General features: G+C 47.0%; 1 protein-coding gene across 1 annotated transcript; it reads left to right on the top strand.

Moving 5' to 3' along the window:
* SCD5 (stearoyl-CoA desaturase 5) lies at positions 1-25763 on the top strand. The gene is made up of 6 exons (XM_041468325.1): positions 1-118; positions 1003-1197; positions 16538-16668; positions 20802-21007; positions 23315-23547; positions 24037-25763. The coding sequence occupies exons 1-6, from the start codon at positions 1-3 to the stop codon at positions 24225-24227; spliced, it is 1074 nt and encodes a 357-aa protein (XP_041324259.1). The 3' UTR covers positions 24228-25763.
* The last annotated feature ends 1353 nt before the right edge of the window (positions 25764-27116 follow it).

Genomic DNA, 27116 nt, shown 5'->3' with positions numbered 1-27116 from the left:
ATGTGCTCCCTGGGTCTCTGTACTTCTTTGCTGCCTGGTAGCATTTCCATTTCATCCACCTTGAACCCCGACATTCCTGCCTTAAACACTCAGGGCATCCTGCCCGTGGTGTGCAGAGGTGAGCTTGGGCTGTGTAGGTTCCTTCTGTGTGGTGTGGGGGCTTCTTCCTGCTCTCAGGCACTGAGACGTGGAAAAATCATTAAAGGATGGAGTCTTCTCTCCTGCCTGCCCCAAACATCAGATTGCAGAGTCCAAACCAGAAGACGAGTAACACCTATTAGATCAGTAGTAGGTACACTTGAAATAAGCCTGAGAATTGACCTTGGGCACATGGAGGAGGTCAGGGCAGGAAAGCACAGTGCAAGTTAAATCACCTTTTCTGCAGTCCTGGTGCAGCAAGTGAAGGACATGGCAAGCTGTAAATCATGTAAAATCTGGTCCCAGCCAGGGCGGAGTGCTGCCGGCCCTCCTTCCCTCCATTCCTCCCAGGAGCATTCAGCACCAAACAAAATGCATCACAGGCAAACGTTTTATCTGGAATCAGTGCCAGGTTCCCACCTAATGACTTAAACCCTTTGTATGCTGCTTGTGCAGGATGTTCTTGCCCCGCGGCAGGTGAAGCACCTCACTAGTACCCGGGAGCTGCTTTCCGCCTGCCGTTCCTCCGGGCCACCCTTGTGCCACCGCTGAACCTGCCACTGCCAGCCCGGCGCCCCGGGATCCTTTCTCTCCTTCTCTCCCGCTGCACAGCTGGCGGCGGGAGGTCGCGGCAGCACGGCGGGGACACAGGGGCCGGCAGCCCCCCGAAACCACCGCTGAGCGCTAAAACAAAGCCGCTCCATCCGCGCTGGGACGGGGTAAACACCAAGCGAGGCAGCTCTCCGTTCGGGTGCGCGCTGCCCACAGCTTGCTGCCAGCCCGAGCGCTTGGGTTCAGCGCCCACCTTGTCACTCCCAGGCAGGAAACTTTACCCAGCACCTCTCCAACACCTGCTCCCGCTAGCGCCAGCGGCATCTTTTACTTGGGTGGCACGACCTTCCAGAATCAGTCCCCACTGGAGCCTTTGTCTCGGGCAGCCGGGGAGCGGCGGCAGCGCCATCGTCTGGCGCAACGTGGTGCTCATGGGGCTGCTGCACCTGGGCGCCGTCTACGCGCTTAGCCTGGTGCCGCGGGCGCACATCCTCACCCTGCTCTGGGGTGAGTGCCGGGGTGCGCTACAGGTGGGGCGGGGGCGGCCGGCGGCGGGATCCCGGGCACGGGCGCCTCTCGGTTCCCCGTGTCCCTGCCCTGTTTACTGGCGCGGTGGCTTTTGTTCCCAGCCCCCCCACCGGCCGCTCCCGGGATGCCATTGCCAGCGCCGCGCCGGGCCCTCGGTTGCTGTAGAAACAGGAGGCGCTCCCCCTCCGGTTACGTTTGTCAGGTTTTTTGGTTAAAAAAGCCCAGTCAAGCGCTGGTGTTTCGGTCTAAAGGTCTGAGGGAGGACGCGCTGGCCGTCCCTTTGCTGTTTCACCGCGTTACTTTCTGAACACCCACGGTTTTCTGCTCCGGTTGGGAGTAGAAAATCAGCTCCTCGTTTGTTTCTTGGGGAAGGTGATAAGAAATTTCCATTAGGGAAGATGTGAAAGTCGAGTAAGAGCTATAAGGTGCTGGCACAGACACAGCAGGCTGTGCTTTCTGAGGGGAGATGGCTTGCAGCGCCTATCCTGCTCACCGTGAAAAGCCAAGGATTCGGTTTGGGGAGAGAATATGAAATGCAGCATCTTTTCTTCCATCCTACAGTGGTGAGGTCCTCTTTTCTCCACAGAAGAATGATGCCGGGAGAAATGCTACATAGAAGCACTGCAGTACTGTGCAAGGCTTGTCAGGGTTTGTGAGACCAAATAGATAGTGAATGTCAGCATCACTGTTCAGCAGGCAGAACTGTATATTGATTCATATAAATCTCGGTGGCCAAGAGGGTAAAAACTTGAGTGCTGCTTACAGCTGATGCAATTTCTTGGATAAATACCCTGCTTTGAGGTAAGTGGAGGACATAACAGCCTGGGATTCTTTTATACAGAGGAAAGAAGGGTCTCTGCTGCAGGAACTCACAGATATGGGATTTGGATTGTTAGGCTGCCACCATTACTGTCGAGGTGACTCTTCAGAAGCCCCAGCTAAATGCTTTAGAAGTCAGGCTTATTCCTTCTGTTTGGAGAAGTCCTAAATCTCTTTTTCACAGGTTCAGCTTTTGATATTCAGTCTTAATCCCCCTGAAATTGCCATCATTGCTGCTTGCAGTTGGGAAATGAATCTTTCCATCAATTACTGTCCTCAGTTTCTGGGTCCCTGGAGGGCACCTGCATTTGACTGGCAGCCTGGTTTGCACAATCCTCCCGGCTTGCTCATGACCAGAAGAGTTTGTGGGGTGGTTGTGTTTTGCATAGTTTCCTTCTGTAAGCACTACTCCTCTGGCCTCCCTATTCCCGGTTGTGTTCAGGCTGATTTCGTAGTTTATCTTGGCCACAGCTGGGCGATCAGGGAGACCAGGAGAGCCTGTGGGAGCTGTGTGGCTGGAATGCACAGCCTGTGGTCTGCTTTCTACCCTTTTAGGTCCTGTTGTGTGCAGGCAGGTGGGCTTTCTTTTTCTGTTTTGCTTTTCCAAGAAGACAATTTGAAATCATCTCTGATTTCACTGTGCTTAATTACAAAAATCCCTGAGGCTGGAGGCAAAGGATGGAATTACCAATTCAACCCTCCATCCTCCGAGGTATTTTTTTCCTGGTGGAGATTAAACAGATGCTACATAATAAACAGTTCTCAGTGACTTTGCAGCTTAATGCCTTTCCTTCTGAAAGTGAGAGCCTCTCATTTCTTGACATAATTATTTTTAACAGCCACCCTAGAGCAGACCACAGAGTTTTTATGGGAGTTTGGTGGGTGGTTTTTACAGGGGCTCCACAGCAGGGAGTGAGAGTGCTGGCTCCAGCTGTCCTGGACACTGCGTGCCACTCTCACATCTGGCTGCTGCCAGCTCTGCTCCCCTCAGAGGTGCTGAGCAACATGAAAATACACACTCTCCTGCAGAATATGTCAGACAAATTAGCTTGCTGTCACACTGGTGACCTGTTTGTGAGATCCCTCTGAGCGACTCAGGGTAGATCAAAAAGGGTGGCTCTTGCTGAAGTTGACAAACCCACCTCGCTTCAGTGTGGAAGGAGGCAACCGGGGAGGTTGTGTTGGGAGGAATAGGTGTCAATCAGACGTGTCCCTCGCCCTCCCCAGTTCTCCACATCTCTTCCTTGTGCAGATCAGCTGTGAGACTGCCTTTCTGTGGGCGCTGGCTGCCAGCCAGCCTTCGGAGCCTGGCTGGCACGCTGGCAAACTTGGATGGTGGGTACGAGAGTAGTGTCAGGTAGTGCAGGGATGTGTGTACGCTGAAGGGTGCAGATGGAGGAGCTGCAGCCTTTCATGCATCCCTCTGTGGTTTTCTTTCTCTTCCCAAGCTTTCCTGGCACTCAGTGATCCTGTGCAAGCTCTGCTCCATGTTCCCCACCACTGCTCCCCCATGGATAAGCTGCAGGAACAAGTGTGCTGGGAGTGGGATGCCAGTGCTGGCTGTGACCTCCGTGGTGTCTGGCAGGAAGCCACAGCTTCCCATGACTCACCACTGCCTGCTTGGCTTTTTACTTCTCCTCCCCCAAGATACGCACCTCTCATTGTGTTCTCCCCTGAGGGAGGCCAGGTACAAACCCTCAGTGGCATTTCAGCTCCTTCCCTTCCCACCCCCGGAGGCAGGTGATGCAGCAGCGATTGCAAAGTGGAGCTGAAATGCCACTGTGCCACCTAGAAAACAGCTGCTCAAGCCAAGCTGCCTGCTCGGCAGGGCTCATTTCCATTGGTAATTTATTGACATTTGTCCAGCTGTACATAATAGACAATGGGAAAGCGCTGCCAAGGAAGGCTCAGCTGGTTGTTTACTCAGGATTATCTGTGCTCCTCTGTTCCCGCTGCCTCCCGCACCAGCACCTCGAGGCCCGTGCTGCAGCTTCCCGCACCCCACGTGGAGCTAGGGCTGCACGAGGGATCCCAAACAGCACTGGGTGCTGCAGAACTGGGGATGTGAATTGCTGCAGAACCGGGAATTGGGTTATCTTTCAAGGGATGTACAGATAAGCTGGTTAAGACATAGGCTTTCAGGGCCATCCCAGTGTCTCTGTGGAATTTGATTTCAGTCCAAGCTGAACAAAAACAATGAAATTACTCATGTCAAAATTTTCCATGAGCTGGGAGCTGCCTTGACCGGAGAGGCAGCAGATGGTGTGTGCGAGGCACTGAGCAGCCCCGGGCTGTGCCCCTGGGACAGCCATGGAACCTGCTGAGTGGATGTGGAATGTCCCCTGCTGCGACAGCCCGGGCTCCCTGGGAGCTCCCTTGCCTTGCTCTTTGCCAGCCTGACTTGTGGTTTAGTGCGGGGGTGAGTGGAGAAGACCCTGCTGCCTTCCCCCTGGTGCTCAGCACCACGGGGGTTTGAAGGGGAGGCATCACCATCCTCCCAGGAGGAACTGAGCAGCTCGCTGCTGGTGGGGCTGGCTGGGCCAAGCATGCAGATTTTCCAGGAAGGAACTTGTGCAAAGAGGTGCTGGTGGCCAGCTGGGGCTGTGGCTCACTGATGTCCTCTTTTGGGCTGGACATGCTGCACCACCTTCCAGAGGTCACCTATGACAGTAACATGCCATTAAATGATGCTTCTTATCCAGAAACCTTGCTCCAGCCAGGTCCACCCTGTGGCATTCCCAGTGAGTTTTGTCTGATTTAGGAATACAAACTAAAAAACTCTGAAATCCTTGTACAGAGGGAAGTACCAGCATGTTTCACTGCAGGGCCCCGTGCTAACAGCTGCTCACAGTTTCTTTTGGTGGGCTCAGGATAATTTCTTAAAGACTTCATCTGGGGGATCACGTGATGGTCTCTGATTTTGTTTGGAAAAAGGTGCTCTTTGGTCTTCTCAGCTCATGAGGAAGCACGTGAAGTAGCCAAATTAATTTTAGGAAATAGAGACGCCACAAAAGAGATTGCGCTGTTTACCTGTTTCAAAAACTTTCATTTCAGGCTGCTGAAACACCTTTAAAAACCTGCGCAAGCATCCCAAATCACCTGGCTGTGTTTGGCAGAGCTGCTTGAGGGAGGAGTGGATGTCCCACGCTGCTGTGCCTTGCCAGAGCCTGAGGTTGGCAAGGAGGATGGCCTTGCCCTAATGGTGCTCAAATGGGAAGGGAGGCTTGCTGCTGTTGTTTTAGCAGCGTTTAGAAGATGTTTTAGTGCTCCTGAGAGCTCCAGATTGTTCATGTTCAGCCGTGGTGGGCTCTTTGCCATGCTTATCCTCAGCTTTCCCCTGTGCTGTCTGTCTGTCTGGGAGTGCAGACAGAGCAGCGGTGCTGCCCAGCTGCACCCCTGCTGAGATGCAAGCTGCTCCCAGGCAAGAGTCTGGACCCTGCCTGGGATGCCTGGACCTGCCTGGGATCCCTAGATCCTGCCTGGGATGCCTGGATCCCTTCAATAAAAGAGATTAAAGCAATTTTGGTCTTAGCACTTCGGGTTATCGCCTTTTTCTCAGGCTGCTGATAGGCAGCACGCCTATGTAATGAGGCACAGGTTGCTGTTGTGCACTGCAGATGCCAAGTTTTATTGGTCCTGCATGGTTCCAGAGTCTTGGATATTCTTGAGTGCCACCTACTGGCTTTCTGGTTATTAACTGGCTTTAGTTCCAAACCATTCCTACGCACAGCCAGACAGCTGTAAATAAAAAAATCCTAGCCCCAGGGGAGTTCCCCTTGCTACCTCTGTGGATGAAGGGGAGTGGAAATATTGTCTCTGTTTCACACTCAGTGAAATTGAGACATTTGATGGAAACTTCTCTGTCACTCCTGCTGCCACTCTGGAGAGTGCTTATGCTCCCCTGTGGCCTGGACAGTGGTTGTGCTCAGGTGATTTCTGTAGGTGAGGTTTTGGGTTGGAAATAGGGAACAAATGCATTCATCTTGGATACTTGGTGGGAAGGGCTTAATGAGCAGAAGGACCTTTTTTCACCTTAGTCCCCACAGTGATCTCCTGTTTGCTGGCTCCCAGAACAGTCCCAGCCATGAGCAGAGAGCAGCTCTGGGAAGTTTCTGTGGAATACAGGAGGCTGGCCTTGTTGTCCATCAGCACCCAGCTCCACCATGCTTTCAGCAGTTCAAAGGCAGCAGCTGGTCCACTAGATGATGAGTGGAGAGGAAGTGGAGCATCCAAACGTTAATTGCATCTCTGAGATGCACATCTGCCCAGGGGAGTAGCCCTCCTTGTCTCCAGAGAGGTTTTGGACTGGCTTTTCCTCCCCTGGCCCATTTGAAAGCATAGTTATATATACATACATATATATATACAGCTGTATATATATATACATACATATATATACAGCTGTCACTCTGAATAGCCAAATTCTTGACTTCTTTTTCCCTCCTGGCATCAAGAGCTGAACTCCCATCATCTCTGAGAAGAACAAAGTCTTGTCTCAGTGTTTCTCTCCTTGAAAATGGCATGGGCCCCAGATCTGGGGGTGGCTGTAACATTTCTGGGAATGGACTGAGCTCTGTGTCCATGGTAAAACTGGGAACATGCCCTCACATAGTGCACAGATAGAATAGCATCACAGAATCACTTGGGTTGGAAAAAACCTCTAAGATCATCAAAACCAACCATTAGCCTACACTGCCAAGTCCACAACTAAACCGTGTCCCTAAGTACTACAACTGTGCATCTTTTAAATCCACCCAGGGATGGAGACTCCACCACTTCCCTGGGCAGCCTGCTTATGGAATAGGTATGGATGGATACAGTCACAGAGTGTCCCTGGGTCTGTTCCAGAATCCTGCTCTGAGGTGATCTCCTGCTGAGGACAGTCCTGCCTGTTGGATGTTTTCCCTTCCCCACTGTTCACTCCTCTCTTGTTTAACTGTTGCTGGAGGTGGTTCCTTAAGGCCTTGTCTGACCAATGTTCAGCTGTAAGTATGTGTTTTTGTTCCTTATCCTGATTTCATCCCCAGTGCATTGGTGGTGCTCCTGTGTTGTTTCCCTCTGTCCTGTGTGCTGCACATCACATGGTCACTGTCAGCACAGGAATGGGGAAAAAGTTCCGTGTGTGTGCTGAGCCCTGGGGGTGTGTGATGGTCCTTTGGTCCTGTTGCTCTCAGGAGTGGGTTCAAGGCACTCCTGAGGAGTTCCTGCAGTGGGAATGGATGAGTGAGCAATAAAAATGTGTGTGCTTGATATTGGGATGTTCACCCAGCACAAAGCACTGCTGCGCTGCTCTGACCAGCCAAGCCATAAGAACCTCAAGCACTCCCTCTGATCTTGTGTGATGAGGACAGAGATGACAGCTGGATCCAGCAAAGATAGAAAACCTGTCTGAATTTGGCAGGATTGTTGGCATTTGGGCTGCCCCTGATATTGTGGGCTTGGGAGAGGCATCCCTATGAAGCAGCCCCTTGAAGAGAAGGTTTGTTGGCACCCTCAGAGCTGGCTGTGGCAAACACACAAAAGCCCAGCCAAAGACCACAAAAGCCCAGCCAAAGGCCACAAAAGCATGAAGTACCTTCTTTAGCCATGGTCCTCCTGTCCCTGAGCTGGTTCAGGCAGCTCTGGGAATCATCAGGGATTTCAGACTCTAGTTTTTTATCTTTGGTTATGTGTGCAGGTGGGGATGGCAGAATGCAGCCTCTGAGGAGTTTCAGTGGATGAGTCAGGATGGACTTCTCTGCAGAAGTCTCAAGGGGCTTACTGCATTGAATTTAGTGTGGCTCCTCATCTCTGCCACTCCACCTACCCTCCCTGCAGTCACAGCTGCACCTGTAACTAACACTGATGTCATCATGTAAGCCAAGCAATTTCTTGTAATCAGATTTTATTTTTACAGTGTAGGCTAACAATAAAATGTGCTGCCCCACTGGAGAGTGAAACATTAACAATTACTGTGCTAAGTAAAGCAAAGCTGATGTGAAACAGAGGGGAAGGCTGTTTGTGATGCTGGCATGGGGAATCGTGTGCCTGCCATCCCTCTTGGTCCTCAACAGCAGGGGATTTTTGGAGGATCTTTCTCAAGACATTTTTGGACAGTGGTGTCTCAGATGATGTTCTGAGTGCTAGAGTTCACTGGAGGAGCAGAGCTGGCCTGGGGCAGGGCTGTTTGTGCTGGAGGGACACAGTGAGGAGTCACTGGGGCAGTGTGGGGAGCAATAATCTGGTGAGTGCCCCTGGGGAGCATCATCCTGCACACATACAAGGTGCAGGATGCACCTTGCCCCATCCTCCAACCTGACAGCTCTGGCTAACCGACCTGTTGGGTGCAGGGGGCTTGTGCCTTCTGATTTTCATGAGGTTTAGCCCTTGCAGCCCAGCTCTGAGGCTAAAACTGCCAGCAGAGAAAGTTGGAAGAACCATTTTCTTGCAACAGGTTTTGCTCTGAGCTCTGTTTGGTTTTGGAAGGGGGAGGAAGAGGTACAGCAGCTGATAGCATACAAGTGGAGCAGACACAAAACAGCTAGGCAAGGTGCAGTGATACAGAAGGAAGCATCATCTGGACTGTGAAGTCCTGAAAAGTCAAACCCATGAGATCTCTGCTTTGGTGGTCACGGGGAGGGCACTGGGTCAGAGCAGGGCATTTCCCTGTCATGTACCTGGTTCTGCACAGGGTAAGCTTTGGCTTTGGACAGGGATGTTAAGCAATAACATAACAATAACTAAACCTTCTTCCTCAGGGCAGAGCTGCCTGCTGAACGCAAGGCTCTGGGGTGCTGTGCTAATGGCTTAACCATGCTATTTTTTTACTCTGTCCCTGAAAAAAAGAGGTAAAATTGGCATTTATTCTGGCATTTATAGAGCACTTAAAACCCACCAGAGCCCGAGTCTGTGTGGATTGAGGACAGCAGTGAGGTCACTAGGAGAGGAGTGAAATCTGCCCATGGTTTTGTGATGACGCAGGACCCAGCTGAGCTGAGACAGGCTACACATAGGCATCAAAAATTTCAGAGAAGCCAAAGCATCTTCCAGCCTTCTCTTTTGATCTAAAAATATATGCAAGCTGTTCGACATCTTAAGGCAATCTTCAGCTGCTGGTGAGTTCAGGGAATCTGTATTTCCTTCCTAGGGGAGTTCTATTTAGCATTGGTTGGAATACTCACTGTCAGCCACGATTTCCATTGCTCTATTGGCTTTATTTATGTCACATTGGCTGCAGCTGTCAATATGAACATTTCTGCTATTCCAACTGGAATAAAGTCTTTTGTATACTCAGCCAAAAGTGCTGGCTCTGGGGAATGTTCCTGAAAATGCACACGCAGGCATGTGCATCCAGGCAGAGGCAGCCTGGATTTCATGAGCTGGTAGTGGCAGGGCCAAGGGGATGTGATAGATGGCTTCTCCTGGAGCTCCACCACGGTACAGAGGGGCAGGAGCAGGGCATCATCAGAAATCATCTTCTCTGCAGCTCTGAAACTCTGCTTCCCCTTTGCCTTTGATGTGCTTCCTCTTGTCTCTGTCTCTCTTGGCTCAATTCAGAGTAGCACAGAGGATGTGTAGATCTAATTTTAGATGAAACTTTCTGGCCTGGGATTTTGCATGTTTGCTCTCCACAGGGAAGCACGGCTCCCCGTGAGAGCTGGCATGACCCGAATGGTGGGTGGCCCAGGGAATTGGTGCTGCTGCACGCCAGTGCTTTTTAATTCTCATTTGCTCACTTGAATCCAGCCCAAGGAGCTTTGGATGCCAGCCTTTGATAGTTAGCAGGGCTCAGTGAGCAGAGGGCTGGCTAGCAGAACAGTGTTTCCTTCCCAGAGACCCCAGGGCCAGAGCACTAATTCTGCATCGCTTCTTGGCAGCAATTTAGGGACTACAGTGAAAATTTCTTCCTCCTTAATAAATGTAGTTCCAAGTTAGGAAATAAGGCTTTTTTTTTTAGTAGGATGCTGCAAGTTAAATGATATGTTACTGCTGCCTGGTGTCTCTTTGCTGTGGAGGAAGAGATCGCCAAGGTTTCCCTGGAGTTTAGCAGTACAGATCTGTACTGGGGACTTGATATCTAAGAATGCTGCATGGTGACCCTGACCCTCCCACTGGTGCAGTGTGTGACATCAGCTAGCATTTTTAACTGAGGTGTTTGGAAAGACTGTTTGGTGTAGGAAAACTTTCCATTCTGAGGGCAGACATGGCATTTTAAGAAAGTGTATCCCCAAATTTGACATTATCTAATGAAAACATTAAAGAGCACACGAGACACCACAAAATTGTCAGCTGCATTTGTGGTCTGAGCCCTGATGTTGAATCAGAAGAGAATCTTCTACCTCTGTGTGTGTAGTGAAGTGGAGGATCTCTTAGGAGTTCAGAAGAGACCAGGCATGGTGCAGCTGCTGAAATGGGTGACAGTGTTGCCCTGAATTTCAGAGGGAATGAAGTTAGGCATCACTCAGCACTACTGGAAGTACTTTCCCTGGTTTGGTGATATTAGTCCTAAATCTGCCACTGAATAACAGCAAAACCCAAGTGAGGAGGAGAAGGCACATACAGGATATGCAAATGTAATTTAATTTTTAGAAAGGAAAAAATCACCACTGGAAGTTACAGGAGTGTTACATATTTATGGCAGCCAGTCAGTTTTGTATGTTTGTGCTTGAGCAACTTGCTGTTTGTATGTTTCATGCAGTTCTTGCAGCATAATGGAAGATTTTGGGTTTGACTCATTTGGTTAGTAAAATTCCCTAACAAGCAATTTTTTATGTGATTGAATAAGCACAGGTGGATGCTAGTGTGGAAACAGACAAAAGTTTCATGTCCATTCCTGTAATTTTTAATCCTCAAATAGTTTTGGTTTGTTTTTTTTTTTATACAAGTGAGTCAAGTTGTGTTATCCTTTTACATGCAGGGGAGAAAAAAGGCCTGTGCTAAGATGAACATTTCTCAGTAGCTTGCTTGAGACTTTGCTGGCTACTGTGGAGAGAGAATTTCCACCAAATGGTGTCATGTCACAAGATGTCTTCATCATGAACAGCATTTTAAGGTCAGCTGTCTCCAGCTGCCCTCTTGTTGAAGAGGTAACAGATGTCTACAGGTGAAGCACAGCTCTTGCATGTGTTAATTTTAATTCCCCAAGCAAAAGATGTGCTTCCTTTACCATTAGCGTGATTAGAATTCACATCTGAGGAAATTACTCCTTCCTGTATCCATGGGTTCTTGCCTGCTGATCCTTGAACTGCTGGACACAGAGTGTGTTTGTAAAAATGAATAAGGTTTTTCTGAATGTAAGTTCAGGCTGGGCCTGGGAATGTGTCAGACCTTCTAGGCTAAACAGTGTTGGGAGTGTCTCACCCGGCAGTGGGACCTCCGTCTGAACAGAGTGCTGTGTGCTTCTGAAGCTGTCCCCAAAAAGATGGCAGTAGAAGAGCAGAGGTTTTTCCAAAATAGCAGCTGGAGGGTGCAGACACTGCTGAAGGAGCAGCTCCCTGAGCACGTACAAAATAATGCTGTGGGTTGGTTCTGAGCAGGCCTTTGCATCAGGGGGTTGGCAGCAGCCAGCACAGGAGTGAATGGGGCTGATGTCCTCAGAACAAGACATAAAACCAAGGCCCTGACCCTTGGTGGCTATCCTGACCCAAGGTCTGTCACCCTCCTGGTCAGAGCAAGTGTGATAACAATTCTGGGACAGCCTCCAGTAATTACTTGCCTTGGTAATTACTTTTAATGTACTCTCTGTGCAAAATGTCACATCTTGAAGTCCACACCACTTGAAGTGTGCAGGCAGTGCTAGTGCAAAATAACTGGCCTATGTTGTCTTTTTTTTTTTTCTTTTAAATTAATTTTTAAATTCTTCTTTTACTCAGTCTCCTCTGCATAGCAACTCCCCTTACCCCTGTCAGAAGAACATATGTGGCTAGGTGAGCCACTGCTCTGATCTCACACAGCCTGCCGTCTCTCTTGTTTGAAGGGGTGAGCACTCTCCCCCACATGTTTTCCCCATTGTTGGTACTGGAGAGGCTGGGAATTTCTTCCCTGCTTGCTGGCATTGATGTCATACACTCCAGTCCTGGCTGCTGTAAGATGTGTCATCACTTGACTTAAAACCAAATCTGCTCCAGGACCAGAAAAAAGTTTCTTGCATGCTGAGACATGCAAACCAGCTCAAAGCTTCGCAGAAGTTGCCTGGTCCCAAAGTGTGTTCAGAAAATAGGGCTGTGGTGGCTCTGTGTTTGGAACACCTCACAGAGAGCAAACTGTGAGGATGGTGGCTCTGCAGGTATGTGCCAGGCTCAGAGAGCAACCTTGCTGTGGTTGTTGAAGTCCCTCTGAAGGAACTGGGAGCCACATGGGAGAGAGATGCCTGCAGTGAGTCTGTGAAGAGCTGATCCCTTCCCTGCTCCAGTCCTGCTGTCCCTCCTGTCCCTGCCATCCACGCACAGGGATCAGTGCCACTGGTGTGAGCTGGTGCCAGGCTCCGTGTGCTGCCACCCCATGGGAACAGCTGTGTGATATTATTCTGTTTTAAAGATGATTTGTGTGTTGACAGTAGTGCTATTGTGAAGGTGCAGTTCATTTTGTTTCACTGCTCCTGTTTTCCTGTCTGAGGTATGGTCCCTCTGAGATTACTGTGATTTGCTCCATGTAACTGGGTTATGTTTGACATTGGTAACGTGTGGATAGTTGCTATCCCACAGTGTCTCCTTGTCATCTGTGCTGAACAAGGATGGCCAGTCATCCCCTCGCTTTCAGGAGCAAGAATTATCTGTTCAGATATGCAGAGTGAACCCAGTGTTTGCTGAGCATCTTCTTTTGGTTGATTTGGTTTTTTTAATAATGAGATAAAAGTCAAAATCAATCTGTAATGTGCTGGATTCACAAACAATAAATACATATCTTTCTAGTGTGGTTTCAGGTTTCAGAAACAGAAGAAGTTTTAATTTTGATATTTAGCAGAAAACAGAATTTAAATTTTCGGGAGGTGAGATCTGCTCCAATTTAAGCAACCACTAAGATCAGAGGATGATTTCCTGATGCCTGTAGATATAGGCTGTGGCAACATCTCCCCATATCTTCATAGGAAGCCATTTCCCTGGATACTGAGATTTTCAGTTTGGCACTGGGCTTAGTAAAGCTTTTCTGGAAATCCAGACATGGGCATAATGAGTTGTTCTGAAAAAGGTGGTTCAAATGTTTGATGTTGTTGATTTGCCATCCATTTTAAAATTATTTACCTGGTGTGGTTTTCATTGCTTCTGTCTGACAGTGAGATGATACCTCTGTGCCTGCTTTTCAAAATCACACTGATATCATGCTGCCTTATCATACGGCCCACTGGGAATATTTTATGAACTGTTGGTGATCTTCCTTTCAGGCTCCTGCTTCCCCGAGTTTCTCATCCTCATCACAGATCCCTGTCTCCAATTACTGCTCCCCAGTCTACATTACTTTGCTTTGTCTTTACTTTGAACCCTTCTTTCCCTCTTCCTGCATGGATCCTTCCTGTGTTTTTTTAGCTCTCTCACTGCTGCTCCAAATATAGCATCATCCACTGTTGTAATTAGTATGCTGTTTGCCTTTGTTTCAGGTCATTAATAAGAATGTTGAATAAAAATCTTCTGCCTATTGATTCTGGCAAGTTCCCATAAATAGCATCTGTGCACAGGCACAGTGTACTGGAAGCCTAGCAACCCAACAGCTCCCTGCCTGCACAGTACTTTAACCTCCTGTGTCGTGTCTCTCTTGCATCCTCACCCTGTCCCCGTGCTCTGGGTCTCTCTTTTGTCCTTTTGCACAGGTTTACCTGCTGTTTTCTCTTCCCTCTCTTCCTCCTTGTTCCCTCTTTTAAGTGATTCTCCCTCTGTTCCAGTTCTGAATTGTTTTGCTTATGCTGTGCTCTGTCAAGTGAGCTGATCAGAAATGCTCCTGTCTAGACCTTAGCAGAACATGCAGAGGACACATCTGGCTATTTTACAAATTTCCTCTTTGTACATTAGGTGTCCCACTAAATGAAAAAGAAATATAGCATTAATTGTTTGAATTCCAGGTTGTTAATTGGTACTTTTCTTGTGGCTTTATTTTTTTCCCCTTTTTTCTGCCATAAATATTATTTACTCTTTATTACTTGGGAAACCCATTTAGCTACATTTCTGAGAGGGTGTTTTCAGTTGTAATCCTTCTGTGCTTCACTGACATGTTCACCCCCTACACACACTCCTATCCCCAAAAATGGGACAGGTAAGCAAGCAGTATCTTCTCATACAGGTACTGTACCTGTGCATCATTAATATATAATCATATGGTTGGTAGTCTGATTTTTGGTTTGAGATCCTAATTTATTCTGCAAAGGAGAGCTTGAGACCTGTTCCTTACATGGCAAATATTTGTCATCTTGGCTATTTATACATTGGGAATTAGTGGTCAAATATTATTTTTCGGCACCTTAATTGCTGTAAGAATCACAAAACTTGCTATCACCAAGCAGTGCATTTGTCTGACAGGATTTTTTTCTGCTCTGACACTGAACCTCCTGGGTAATTTTGTTTGTTTGTTTCTGGGGATGTTTCAACCCTTGGGATTTATATTGGGAAGATTCCTGCTCTTGTGATTCCTCCTCTGCAAAGCCAAAAAATAGGCATGGTGCGTGGGTATGAGCCCCAGCTGTTTCCTTGATCACTTGAGCACTGCAGCAGTGGGCTGGGGCTGGCAAGTCCCTGGGGGGCTGGAAAGGCTTGAGAGGCTTGTCCCTGATTGTGTTCAGTGCAGATATTCCATATGGTCTGTTAGCTACAACACAGCCTCCTTCTTACACAGGAAAGAGAAGGGAGGTGAAATCAACCCTAATGTCACGTCTCTCACTTTACCTTACCTTTACTTTTACCTTAATTTATCTTTCATTCTTAAGCAATCATTCATGATTAAGATGGGTGGGTGCCCTTGAGAAGCACTTGTTGATTAAATGATTGGTTGCTTTGAAGTGGGAGAAAAGCCCCCTTGTACTTTAAGGGAAGCAAAGAAACTGCTGAAGATGGGAGATTTCAGCCCATGACTAGCAGGAGGTTAACCAGTCATAAAGCCCACAGAAAACATGTTCTTGTAATGATTCAGGACTCTAACCTTAATATTTTCATGTTAGCTGGATAATGTCAGTATTCTTTGTGTCACAGATCTGTTCCCACAATTTGAGTGATTTGGAAGGCTTTATTTAGTGATGTTTCTGCACAGCTCAACATCACACACAGCAAATGGTAGGATAGGTTTTCCCTAATTTCATAGAAGTCCAAATCCTTGCTCTAACAAGGCATATGCAAGAACTGGAACTCTGCTGTGGAGATTGGAGTGTGAGGAGTTGTGATGCCAGCATTTTTACTGATCTGAGAGTAATCTGTAAATTCAGCAGTGTCTATAGATAATGTGCAGAGAGAATGCATGGTTTTAGTTCATTCCTGTAGCTCTTTTCAGGTAAGTAGAAATTTTAATTTCATTATAGACTTCAATGGACTCAGCATAACTGCACAAATGAGCCTTTTCTGGGAGTACCATGAGCACTCAGCTTGCTGAAAATCAGAATTGTCTCTTCAGTGATGGCACCCAAAGCAGGTTTTAGAGAGGCATCATCTTTACTGGGACTCCAGTAAAGATCATTCTGAAGTCATTCTGACTCCAGCTGTCTGCTACATCTTGTGAGAAAGGCTTTGGTTTGCTGTACAGGAGATGACAGGAATTTTGGCCATAGACATAATGGCAAGCAGTTTGGGTAAATATGTTTTTGATGAATCCACCAGCAGAGTGGAAAAAGTCCATTTGCTTCTTCAGTCTGCAGGGGTGACAATCAACATGAAATATGGTTGCTGTTATTTTCCCAAATATGTTTCCATTCTATTTTCTCTCAGATGCTGCAATTTCAAGCACTGTGAGCTGGGAGTTCATAGAGGGACACAGTAGACACACACCTACATATACATTTGTTTTCTTTTTGCAAAGACAAATGTTTTACATTACATACCAGGAAAAGCAGAATATGAATTCCTGTCAAGCCACTGCTTGTCTAACAGGGTTCCCTGGTGGACAGACTCTTGTGCAGACACAAGTACAAAACCCCTTTTTGGGGATCTTATTTTTGCTATTTGTTCTGGCAACTCTGCTTGGGTATTGGAAATAGTCTGCTTTAACCAAAACATGTCTGTGTGTGTAGGGTGGCAGGGAGCCCTGGCTAAACAGCACATTGCTGCAGATGGTGTAAATCGATTTGAAATTGTCCTGTAATATTCTTTAATGTTTGAATCTGCTCTTGTTTTAATTTTTCACTTGCAAAACAAGCCTGTCCTCTTCAGACAAAAAGTTTGTGAGGCAGAGGTGGGCTGAGAGCCTCACCTCCTGTCTGCCCAGCCTCGTCTCGTGAGCCACCCGGCAGGCGTTGGCAGGCAGGGCAAGGAGCATCCTCACACCACAGAGAGCACAAGTAATGTCAGTAGGCACCATGGCACACCCTGTGTTTTGGTTTTGTGTCTTTCAGCATATTTCTGTTTCCTGATGACGGCTCTGGGCGTGACAGCCGGCGCACATCGCCTGTGGAGCCACCGCTCCTACAAAGCCAAGCTGCCTTTGAGGATCTTTCTGGCTGCAGCTAACTCCATGGCTTTCCAGGTGAGCTTGTGATGCTTCTTCAGATTCTCGGCCTCCAGGTAGCTCTCTCTGCTGTGCAGGGATCCCCTCAGCTTAGAGACAGCAAAAGAAAGAAAAAAAAAACTGGCAGAAAGACATTTATTTGCTGTAACACATGCTGCTGGCTCAGGGGATGCAGAGCCCCTCTCACCACCCACGTACCAATGTGCACTAGGCAGACCAGGAGCAATAATTGCATAAGGACCAAGCTGAACGTGACCAAATCAGAGGCTCAGCACCCCAGCAGCTGATCTGTGGCACAGCTCAGGCCCCACACTTCACAGGACAATGTGGAGACTTTTATAAGGGCCAACTTGATTCAAATGTGTCTGTGTAACCAAGAGTCTGTTCATCCAGGCAGTTGGAGACTGGGCCCAGAAAGGAGAGCAGGCACCCTTCCACATTCTTAATTTATCTCTGTTTTATGCAGTGTTTTTCACCAGCCAAATTCAAATACGTTTGTGAAGAAGTGTGTTACTAGCTCTGTACTTGCTGGTAGGCAGTCCTAGACCACAGAAACACTTGTGTAACACCCAGCTGGTTGTAGGAGTTAGCCCTGAACCAGGATCTTCTCAGTGTGAATTTGGTTCCTCTTCTGACTGGCAAGGATAGAGATAAGAACCTGCACTAAAATTAAACTTACCTGTACTAAAATTAAACTTATTGAGTTTGGCTGCCATAACCCCTTGTGGCACTGAGTACCATGTATGTCTTGTGCCCTAATTTTTCATCTTTTTCCTTTCAATCTGGTTGGTTGACTTTTTGTTCATTTGCCTTGACAGAGAATGAGAAGTGTCCCTTTATCTACCTCTGTACTTGTCATTTATCATCTTTGGTTCTTTTCTTTTTTAAGGTGGAAAGAATTAATTAGTTAGCCCCTCTACACATTACAAAGGGTACAATGCTTTTGCCTGAAAATGGAAATGTGTCCATTTTGACTACAGCCTTTCTTTATTCTGAACCGTTTTCCATCTGCTGCTTGGTTCCTTGGAGAGCGTCACAAGCCCTTTGCTCAGTGTGTTAAACAACTGTTTGGAGTTTTGAGAAGCCCCTGGTACTGTCTCCCTGTTACACAGCTGATCTTATCTTTCACAAGTAATTTAAATGAATGTGCAGAGCTGTTTGCAGTGAGCCTGCACACAGGGATTTCATTGCATTCTGCTCCCCTGTTGCTATGGATTTCGCTCTCAGCTGCATTGTACTCGTCACTGCTTTTGTCTGAGGACACTGGGATTCTGAGACAGGGAAGTACTTCAAAGTAACTTCACGCCACCTTTGTGCCCTTCATATCAGAAATAGGATGAAAGGCCAAATTGCCCACTTTAAATCTGAAGCCTGCTCCTAATTACCATGACATCCACTGCCTGTAAAGGCTGTTGCCACCACCACAAGCAGACAGTGAGTGATGAGTTTTCAGGTCCATCTCCTTCACGTTGGCTGTGGGAGGAAGAGGCAGCACTGAAGATGCATACAGCATCCCTGGATGCTAAATGAGGAGGAAACATTGAGAATTCTTGAAGGGCAGGGGAAGGAAACTGCTGTAGAGTTTTAGCTTGATGCTGCCTGGGCTGTGACATGCTGTACCTCCTCTGGAATACCATCAGATGCAGCCACTTTTGCCGTGTGGATTTTTTTTGTGATCAGCTCATGCTGAGCTGTGTTTCTTCTCTCAATCTAAAGTGAAGCTCTCATACCTTTGAAAGACTGCTCTTCTTGCTGTCACTTGTCTGTTTCAGACATAGGTAATACCTGCCTTATTGATCTCCCAGCATTTAAGTTCCAGCACCTCAGCTGGGCTGTGCTGGTGTCATCTCTGTGGCACAATCTGTGTTTGTGCTGGACACAGCAGGAGGGGTGGTGTGGAAATCTGTGTCAGCACATGGAGACTGTCACACAGCCCAGGCCATTGGCACATTTCAGTCTGCAGCTTTGTTAAGCGACCTGCTAATGAAACCTCGTGGCTGCATCACTGTCCCAGCATGATGCTGTTGCTCTCTGCTTCAGAAGGGATTTTACCCCTGTGTTTACCCAAAACTTGATCAAAAGTGATGTGTTCTTGAAAAATGGTTGCTAATAATATGCTCAGAGAATATTTACACATGCTGTGCTCCAGTTCGAGGTGTATTTATTGTCAACAGTTCTGGCCTCAGGCCTTTATTTCCTCTTAGCTTTTGTGGTTTTAATTAGATGCAATTCAGTTGTTTCACAGCTTCCTAACCCTTTTATCTGGGGAATTATGTTTGTTTTTTTTTACCAGCTCAGCAGGCATCTGCTGTGGCATGAAAAGCCAAGTTAATTTCTCACAGTATCATTGCTTTTCCTGGTTATCTGCTGTCCCACAAACAACTTTATCAAGTGCTCTTGTGACAAACTGATCAATAGTCTCACTTGAAAAATTATTTCTGGTTAAGAAAGAAGACCTTTTCTAAGTGTGCTTCTTGCATAACCCTGTTTTATTTTTAAGTTACTTAATGTTGACATTTTCCAGTCATATGGATATTCCCACTGAAGCCACTTGAAGCAGTGTAGAGGTTTTCATTCCTTTTGATTTCTCTGTAGGAAGGTAGAGGTCTCCTCGTGTTCTCACTGAGGACTTGGGTGACTTCCTTTGCTTTTTTGCAGTTTACTTTGTTTTCTCATGCAGTGAGATAGTTCAGGTGCAGCACACTGAAGCACTGGCAAGAGGCTGATCTTTGCTGCCTTCTCTCAGTGGCTTAGATGCGTCAGTGCTGCAGAAAAATGTCCCCCTCGTCCCCAGCCCACTCCCAGCATCACAGTGTTCACTACATGGCAACAGGAAAGGGCTGAGCATAACTGAATGCAGTGGAGCTGAGATCTTTCCAAGGCTCTTGCTCCTCTCTTGTCCCTGGTGTGCTCTTGCAGACAGAGAGCATTTTTGCAGAGCTGAAATTGGACAAGGAGCCATTTGAGCTGGATTCTTTAGCTGCTCTTTGCAGTTGTTCCCAGAGTCCCCTCAGTGCTTTCTCTCAAGCATTGATAGCTGAAAGACAGAGCAATGATTATTTCTGCAATGCTTTCAGCACAGGGCTCTTGTCCCACAAAATATGGGTACACACAGTTTCATTATCCTGTGCTTGCTGTGTCCTGTGGTGTATTCAGTCCAGATGGGTGGTGTCCTGTTCCTACTTCAGAGACACTGCAATCAGTTTGCTCAGTTCTCCTGGGAGCAAAGCTGCTGTGGTTGGTGGTTGTGGGTGCTGTTCCTAAAAGTAACCCAGGCCTTTCCTGCCTTGGGTATTTCTGCTTCTGACTGTGCAGAGATGGAACTAGCAACGTCTGCTAAGAACTCTCTGAGTAAAGTTCCACCCTCCTGTGGATCTGGGCATTAACTGACATTTCCACGTTTTGGTGTTGAGCACTTAAATTCATAGATGAGTGTGTGGCCTGAGGTTTCCAAGTGCTGAATGTGCTTACGATGCCCTGCACTAATAGCTCAGCACCACTGCAAAAGCCATCACTTTGGTCCAGTGCATCCAGCCTGGGCATCCTGCAGAGCAAACTGGGAGGCTGAAATCCCTTTGGCTGAGTGAACTCAGAAGATCTCTCTTTATGGATCCAAGTGTGATATTGTGGTCCAGCCCTTCCTCCCTGCAGTCCACATGATTCCATTTACAGCCATAGGGCATTTCAGTGTCGTGTTGTTCACCACAGTGGTTGTAGTGATCCACAAGCTCTGTCCCATTTTCAGGGCTGTGTTTGTGCCTGGAGGGCACGAGCTGCAACCAGCTGAGAAAGAGGATGCCAGAACTGAGAGCCTCTGTACAGTAGTCCACTGAAAATAAATATACAAGGTTCCCCATAGCACAGTCTTAAAATAACAGTGTAAACATGCATGTACCCAGTCCCTGCAGACCATTCTCAAACACCCAGGGCACACTGATGATGGTAACTCCCATCAGTTTTTAGTCAACGTAGTTTTCCATGTTGACTAACATGGTTTTAAAACGTGGTTTTACCATGGATGATGGTAACTCCCAACAAACTTTTTTAGGAGCGTCAGAGAGGGGCTTGCTGCTGTTACCATATGTGGGAGGACTGGAAGTCCTGGCAGTGCCTCGCCTCTCTCCTCTGACCCCACTGTAATTTTTGAGCAGAACGACATCTACGAGTGGAGCCGAGACCACCGCGTGCACCACAAGTACTCGGAGACGGACGCAGACCCGCACAACGCCCGCCGGGGCTTCTTCTTCTCCCACATCGGCTGGCTCTTCGTGCGCAAGCACCGGGACGTCATCGAGAAGGGCAGGAAACTGGATTTCACTGACCTGCTCGATGACCCTGTCGTCAGGTTCCAAAGAAAGTAAGTGCCAGCGCTGGGCCCTACTGTGAGGTGGGCGTGGAGAGATCCTCCCGCCTGGCGGTCTGGCTGTGGCTCATTCCTTGTTTTCGTCTTTCCCTTTTCTTCCCTGAGATATCCCTGCCACTGTGACTGTAGGTGCTGGGATGTCGTTCCTCTGGCCCCCACTGTTCCCATGTGGCTGACACTTGCTGACTATCCTCTGTGGCACAAGCAGTGAACCCTGTGCTTGAGCCTCTGCTTTCCCAAAAAGCCAGGGCTGGTTATGAAAACAGCTGTGGCAGAAGTTGCTCGGATCTTGGCCTTCTTCTTTGATCACAGGAGCAAACTCTGCAATCACTAATTGCCTTAACACAGAAGTGCACATTTCACTCTGCAGAGTCATTTCTGGCCCCCCTGGGCCAGTGCAGACCGAGTGCCACCTCTCCCAAGACTGCCATTCTATACAGGATTAATTATCTGTATTGGGAATTAGCACAGTCCTAGCTCAGTTTGCTACACAGTCTGTGAGAGCTGGGAATTGAGCAACATCCTTTATGCTCTATGTGAGTACCTGTGTTTTAGGCACAAGAAGACTTTCTGCTTGCAAGCATTTCATCCAGGCACTTTGGAAAACTGCTTAAGGCCATTTGTGTGTATTTTCTGAGTGAGGGAAGCAGTCAGTTAAGTCTAAAAATTAGAGTTTTTTTCTGCTAGCATACAGAATTCTCTAAGGCAGAAAAATTACTCTTGTAATGGAAATCTTCCAGGACTGAGGAATATTTCCCTCCACGTATGGTTGCTTTCATTGGTTCCTCAGTTGGCAGTGCCTTTTTGCAACAGCTCCCTTGCAGTTTGCTGCAGCTCCTCTTGGCTATTACCTTTTCCAAGACAACAGCATCCCACGAGAAGCAGGCTTTACTGCTTTGGTCATGCTGCAAAGGTTGTCTGGTGAAGAAGTGTGTTTTCTGCAGGAAAGTTGTCTTAGCAAATGCCTTTGCTCTGGATTTGGATTTAGGACTTAGAATTTGGATTTCTCCTTTCTACGTTGCTAAGGTTGCAGTGTTGGGTTTTTTTTGACAGCGTCGAAAAACTAGCAGGCACTAAGAATCATAATAAATCCTTCTTGTCAGGTTTTGTTTTACGGCCAAATTGTTAGCTTTGCTGAATTTAGTGGTGCTGCTGAGTTGTGGACGAAGCACCACTCACTCAGTTTAAAACCACATCACTTCAGTTGAAATCATAGTAGTGCTCCAGGCACGATTGACAGCAAAACCTACCCTCTGTGAATCAGGGAGCAATAATCCTGCAAGTGATGTGAGAGAGGAGCTCACAGGTGAAGTGTCTCCATGACAAAGTTTTCGTGTGGTGAAAGCAAGGGTGTTCCCCAGGCATGTGCTGAGGCATTGATTTCCCTGCACTCCAGGTGAGGTTTCTCACTCCAAGATGGATGTTTCAGTCAGAGGAAGACAATGTACTCTGATGCTTGTTCAGATGGGAGACTTCATGTCTTCATCAAAGACCTTGGTCTGGGCTGCTTCCATCTGGCAGGATATTTTTAATTGATGCCTGATAAGCTGTTCTCATATTTTATTCTATATCCCCAGAGTGGTACAGGCTTTGAACTTTGAAGGAGTTTTCTGGAGTGGAAAGTATTTTTCTCTTCCAGCTCTTCTTAAATCCTGGCCTTGAACTGATGAGAGTCTGATAAGGTCAGACTTCTGACCTTATCAGAAGTCAGTCATATGAGTGGGAAATTACTTGTTATCTTTGGTGGAGCAAAGAAAGGGAACTTGTTTGCTTGGAAGGCCTTAGCTCAGGTAAGTGAGAATTGAGTTCTATGAGAAAGCTGAGGAATGCCCTCTTCACCGTGGCTGGTGGTTGCTGTTGAGCTGCAGATCTTCTTCTGGAGTCCAGGATGTGAGGCACAGCCTCCAAACAACAACAAAATACATCAAGCAAAGAACTTGCAAGGCAAGAGGTTGATTTATTTCGTGCACAAGATGATCAAAACTAGCTCATGTGTTACAGATGAGAACTGTGTTCATGAAAACTTCTTTCCTTTCAAAAATACTGCTAATATTAGCATTTTTCCAGTCCTCTGTGGATCTTAATTGAAAGCTTTTGTCAAATAAAAATTACAGTTCTTCCTGTCTGAAAGACTTTCAGGGAATGCAAAGTCTTAATGACTGTCTAATAAATCCAAACTCTATTTTTCCTCATCCCTTCCAGAAAACTCAACAAAAGCAGGGGCCTATTTTAAACCTGTCATAGGGGGACGAACAAGACGGGTCTTACTTTGCATTCCTTTTCCCCTCGTAACACCTGCAGGTATTACAAGAGCTCAGTTGTGCTGATGTGCTTCGTGATCCCCACCGTCGTGCCGTGGTACCTGTGGGGCGAGAGCCTGTGGAACGCCTACTTCCTGGCCTCCATCCTGCGCTACACCATCTCCCTGAACGTCACCTGGCTGGTCAACAGCGCCGCCCACATGTATGGCAACCGCCCCTATGACAAGAACATCAACCCCAGGCAGAACACCCTGGTCACCCTGGGAGCCATCGGTGAGTGCTGCAGCCCTGGGCACAGCTCTGCCAGCTCAGGGTGATGTCCCATCCTCTTTCACCCTGGTGGGGCCTCTGGGTGCCTGCAGCTGGACACTGCTTGGAGCCAGGGTTTGGAGGAGGCCAGAGCTTGAGCATCCTAGAGGAAGGTGCCCATGTTCTACTGATGGTGCCCACGCTGAAATAACACCATGTGGTCTCTGGGAAGGGACGTGTTAGCACTCAGCAGCAAGCTCTGCTCAGCAGATAGTGCAGCAGAAGTGAGGGACCCCACTTCTGACTCAGTAGTGTGTCTCCCTTCTTGGAGCACTTCTGGTTTTCTTCCCTGAGCATAAGGTGTGGGACATGTCCCTTCCTGCTGGGAAGGAGCATAACCTCCAACAGATGCAAGACTTGGGCAATGGGTGTTGGAGGGTCCTGCCTTAGTGTGTTCCTGTGTTGACAAAAGTGCCAGCCATGTGGTCTTCAAACTTCCTCTCTGTTTTCCAGGTGAGGGTTTCCACAACTACCACCACACCTTCCCGTTTGACTACTCAGCCAGTGAGCTGGGCCTGAAGTTCAACCCCACCACCTGGTTCATTGACTTCATGTTTTGGCTGGGGTTGGTCACTGACCGCAAGCAGGCTCCAAAGGAGATGATCCAGGCTCGCAAGGAAAGGACTGGAGATGGCAGTGCCTGAGGAGTGACGCTTCACTGTGCCGGCGCTGCTGTCCGCGTGGCTGGCTGGGTGTGCGCGCAACCCCGTGCCTGTGGTGGATTTACCTCTGGGTAGAATTATTTTTTTGTTTCGGATTGGTTGGGCTGAATTAGTTCCCTGGGAATTGATTCAGCCACAGCCTTTTTTTTTTCCTTTCCTAATTAGCTGTCTTATGTCCAAACTTAAGACTATTAAGTGTAAAAATGTTATATATTATTTAATATTGCAGTTAAGCGGGAGAGGGATTTGATTTTAGTCACTGTAGTTCATGTCTGAGATTTGTTGTAATTTGCTTGTTCGTGGTAAATGTTGGCAGGTTGAAGGAACTAGCTGTCCTTTCCAAGTGCAGTTAGGGGAGATTTTTGTTCCTACTGCTAATCCAGTAAGGTTTTGAGGCGCATCTTTCGGGGGGATGGGGCAGGGCCCAGTGTGCTGTGTCAGCTGCATACTCACGGAAAGGACAGTAACACCACTGATGAAAAACAGTATGTCCAAGGTGGAAAATCACCCTCAGTTTAGTTAGATATTAGTTTGGAAACCTGCTTTCTTCTTTTTGTTAGCCCTGTTAGCCAGCCCAGTGCACTGCTGTCTTTGCTAAATATGAAAACCATTTATTGCTGAGCAGGCTTTTGTGTTGAAGATTAATCTCTATACAGGCCAAAATACCAACTGATGCTATATTGAGATGGTTCCTTTGTTGTCACATATACATTGTAGTTGTAAATGTATAGAGCTCAACCATGTCTTAAGCCAAATAAAGCTTTGGTTTCAATGTTTGGAGACCTAAGTCATATTCTGATCAGTCATGGCCATCGATGCATGCATATTTTAGCTCCTTTTGCACAAGAGGCCTCTTAATTTCTTTTTCTGCCTTTGACTAGTGGGTCTTAGAAGACTGACCTTTATCTAAGTCAGAGCCTGTACTAATATTTCAACTGCATGCAACATCCATTGGTTTCTGAGCAAAATATAAAGACAGTTATGTAGCTTCTGAATTTTAACAGTTGCCTTGCTTATTTAAAAAAAAAAAAAAAAAAAAAAAAAAAAAAAAGGAAAAAAAGGAAAAAATTCTTTAAAAAAAAGGCATGTGGATTTAATGGGACATATAGCCCCCTTTGTGTTAGATGTTAGCCAGTGCAGGAGAGAGGCTTTATACTGTCAGCACTGGAGCACTTTTGAAGATAGAGGGCATGATTTTCATTTATAAAGAATGTCACTGCCTTGCCCCTCGGAGAGGGAGTGCCTGCTTCCCAGACACACAGCCCCACACCCTGGGCAAGGCAGAGATCTCAAGATAACTGAGACTCAGGCCCAGATATTTTCAGGAAAGATGCAAAAGTGGGGAAAAAAATAAAATGGTTTCTTTTTTGTTCCGTTTCTTGTTTTTCAAATGATGCCATATAATATAAAAGAGTTGTCTTTATTCTGTCTTTCATCCAGCAGGTGTTTTAAAAGTGTTATTTTGCCATTAATGATGTGTAAACTCTTGAGTGATTTACAATAAACAGTTACGAGTTAGCCTGGCCACTGTGTTTAATTTTGAAACATCTCCCAAAGCAAAGGTCTTTGTGCATCACACATCAGAACTACAGCAGTGTTTCGCTTGGCATTTCCAGCTACACATTTGGTGCAGCTCAAAATACCTCCCCCCTCAGCATTTCTGAATGTCAGGGGAAGAGGAGGCTGTCAAATGGAAGGCACTGAGGAATTTGATTACTTTGGGCTTCCTGGCCAAGCTGATAGAGGGGAAAAGAAACTGGAAGCTGACATAATCATGAAAGGAGACTATGGCAAGTTCTTGCATGTGAAAATCCCGCTTTAATAGAAAATACCAGCCCAGTGTGACCACAGGACAGTGCTTTGGCCAAAAATATTACATATTTTATTTAGATTTTGCTGTAAGTTCTCTTTGTTTGTGCTGAGATGGGCCTGAAGACCTGGGTGTGCCTGAAGATGTGTTTTGATGTGCATTCATCCAGACTGAGAGCCATCTGACAGACAGAGGAATTACACACACACACACACACACACACACACACACACAGAGTAGGAGAAGTCTCCCCACCCTGTGCTGCAGTGCCTGCAGGATGGTGTGGAAATGGGCTCCTGGAGCTGAGAGGTTCCTGACCTGCTGGTTAGAAATAGAACTGTTCTTTCCATGGCAAAAATCATAGGGAATCTGCCTTCAAAGTGATGTGTGTAATGGGTTTGGGCTTGGGGTGTGAGTGTAGGAGTGAAGGTTGGAAGATGTGCAAATGCCTGATCTCACCGCTGCTCTCATCCTTTCCTTTGTGCAATTTCCTGACCACAGAACTACAGGGAATGCACCAAGATACACAGCTTCCTGTTGATCCTTATAATTTTCTTTTGTACTGCTACTGCTTGGACTTCCTTAGGCTTGTTCCTGTCAAGTGCTTGCTGTAAGAAGAATAAGGGGCCTTGCTAAGAGGCACATGCTGTTCTGAACTTCTTTGAGTACCTGAAATTACAAGGTAATATTCCCCCCACTCTCCCCCAAGGCATAAGACTTCAAAAGCAGCAGCAGTTCCAGTGTATTTCAGGGATCTGAAAACTGAAATTGAAGCCATTGCCAAGTTCAGTTTTGAAAAACTGAAAGTAACTAAAGAAACATTGTTCAGAAAAGAAAAAGCTCCTCCATCAAATATTTTTTCTGGAAGCTTATGCTACCTGAATCCCTCTTTTTGTAGATTAAATTCTCCGTGTGGTAGAGTTGACAAAAAAATTGTCTGCCTTTACAGGAAAACTGTATTTTTAAAGAGGGTGCCTTGAATTTTGATAAAAAATTGAACACTTCTGTGCATTTCCTTTTTTGCTTATTTGTATGTATTTTTGCATTTGTTTTGAACTTTT

Source organism: Pyrgilauda ruficollis, unplaced genomic scaffold, assembly GCF_017590135.1.
Source record: "Pyrgilauda ruficollis isolate IOZ18807 unplaced genomic scaffold, ASM1759013v1 scaffold217, whole genome shotgun sequence".
In the NCBI taxonomy this organism is placed as follows: Eukaryota; Metazoa; Chordata; class Aves; order Passeriformes; family Passeridae; genus Pyrgilauda; species Pyrgilauda ruficollis.
This window is presented reverse-complemented; position numbering and strand designations above follow the sequence as displayed.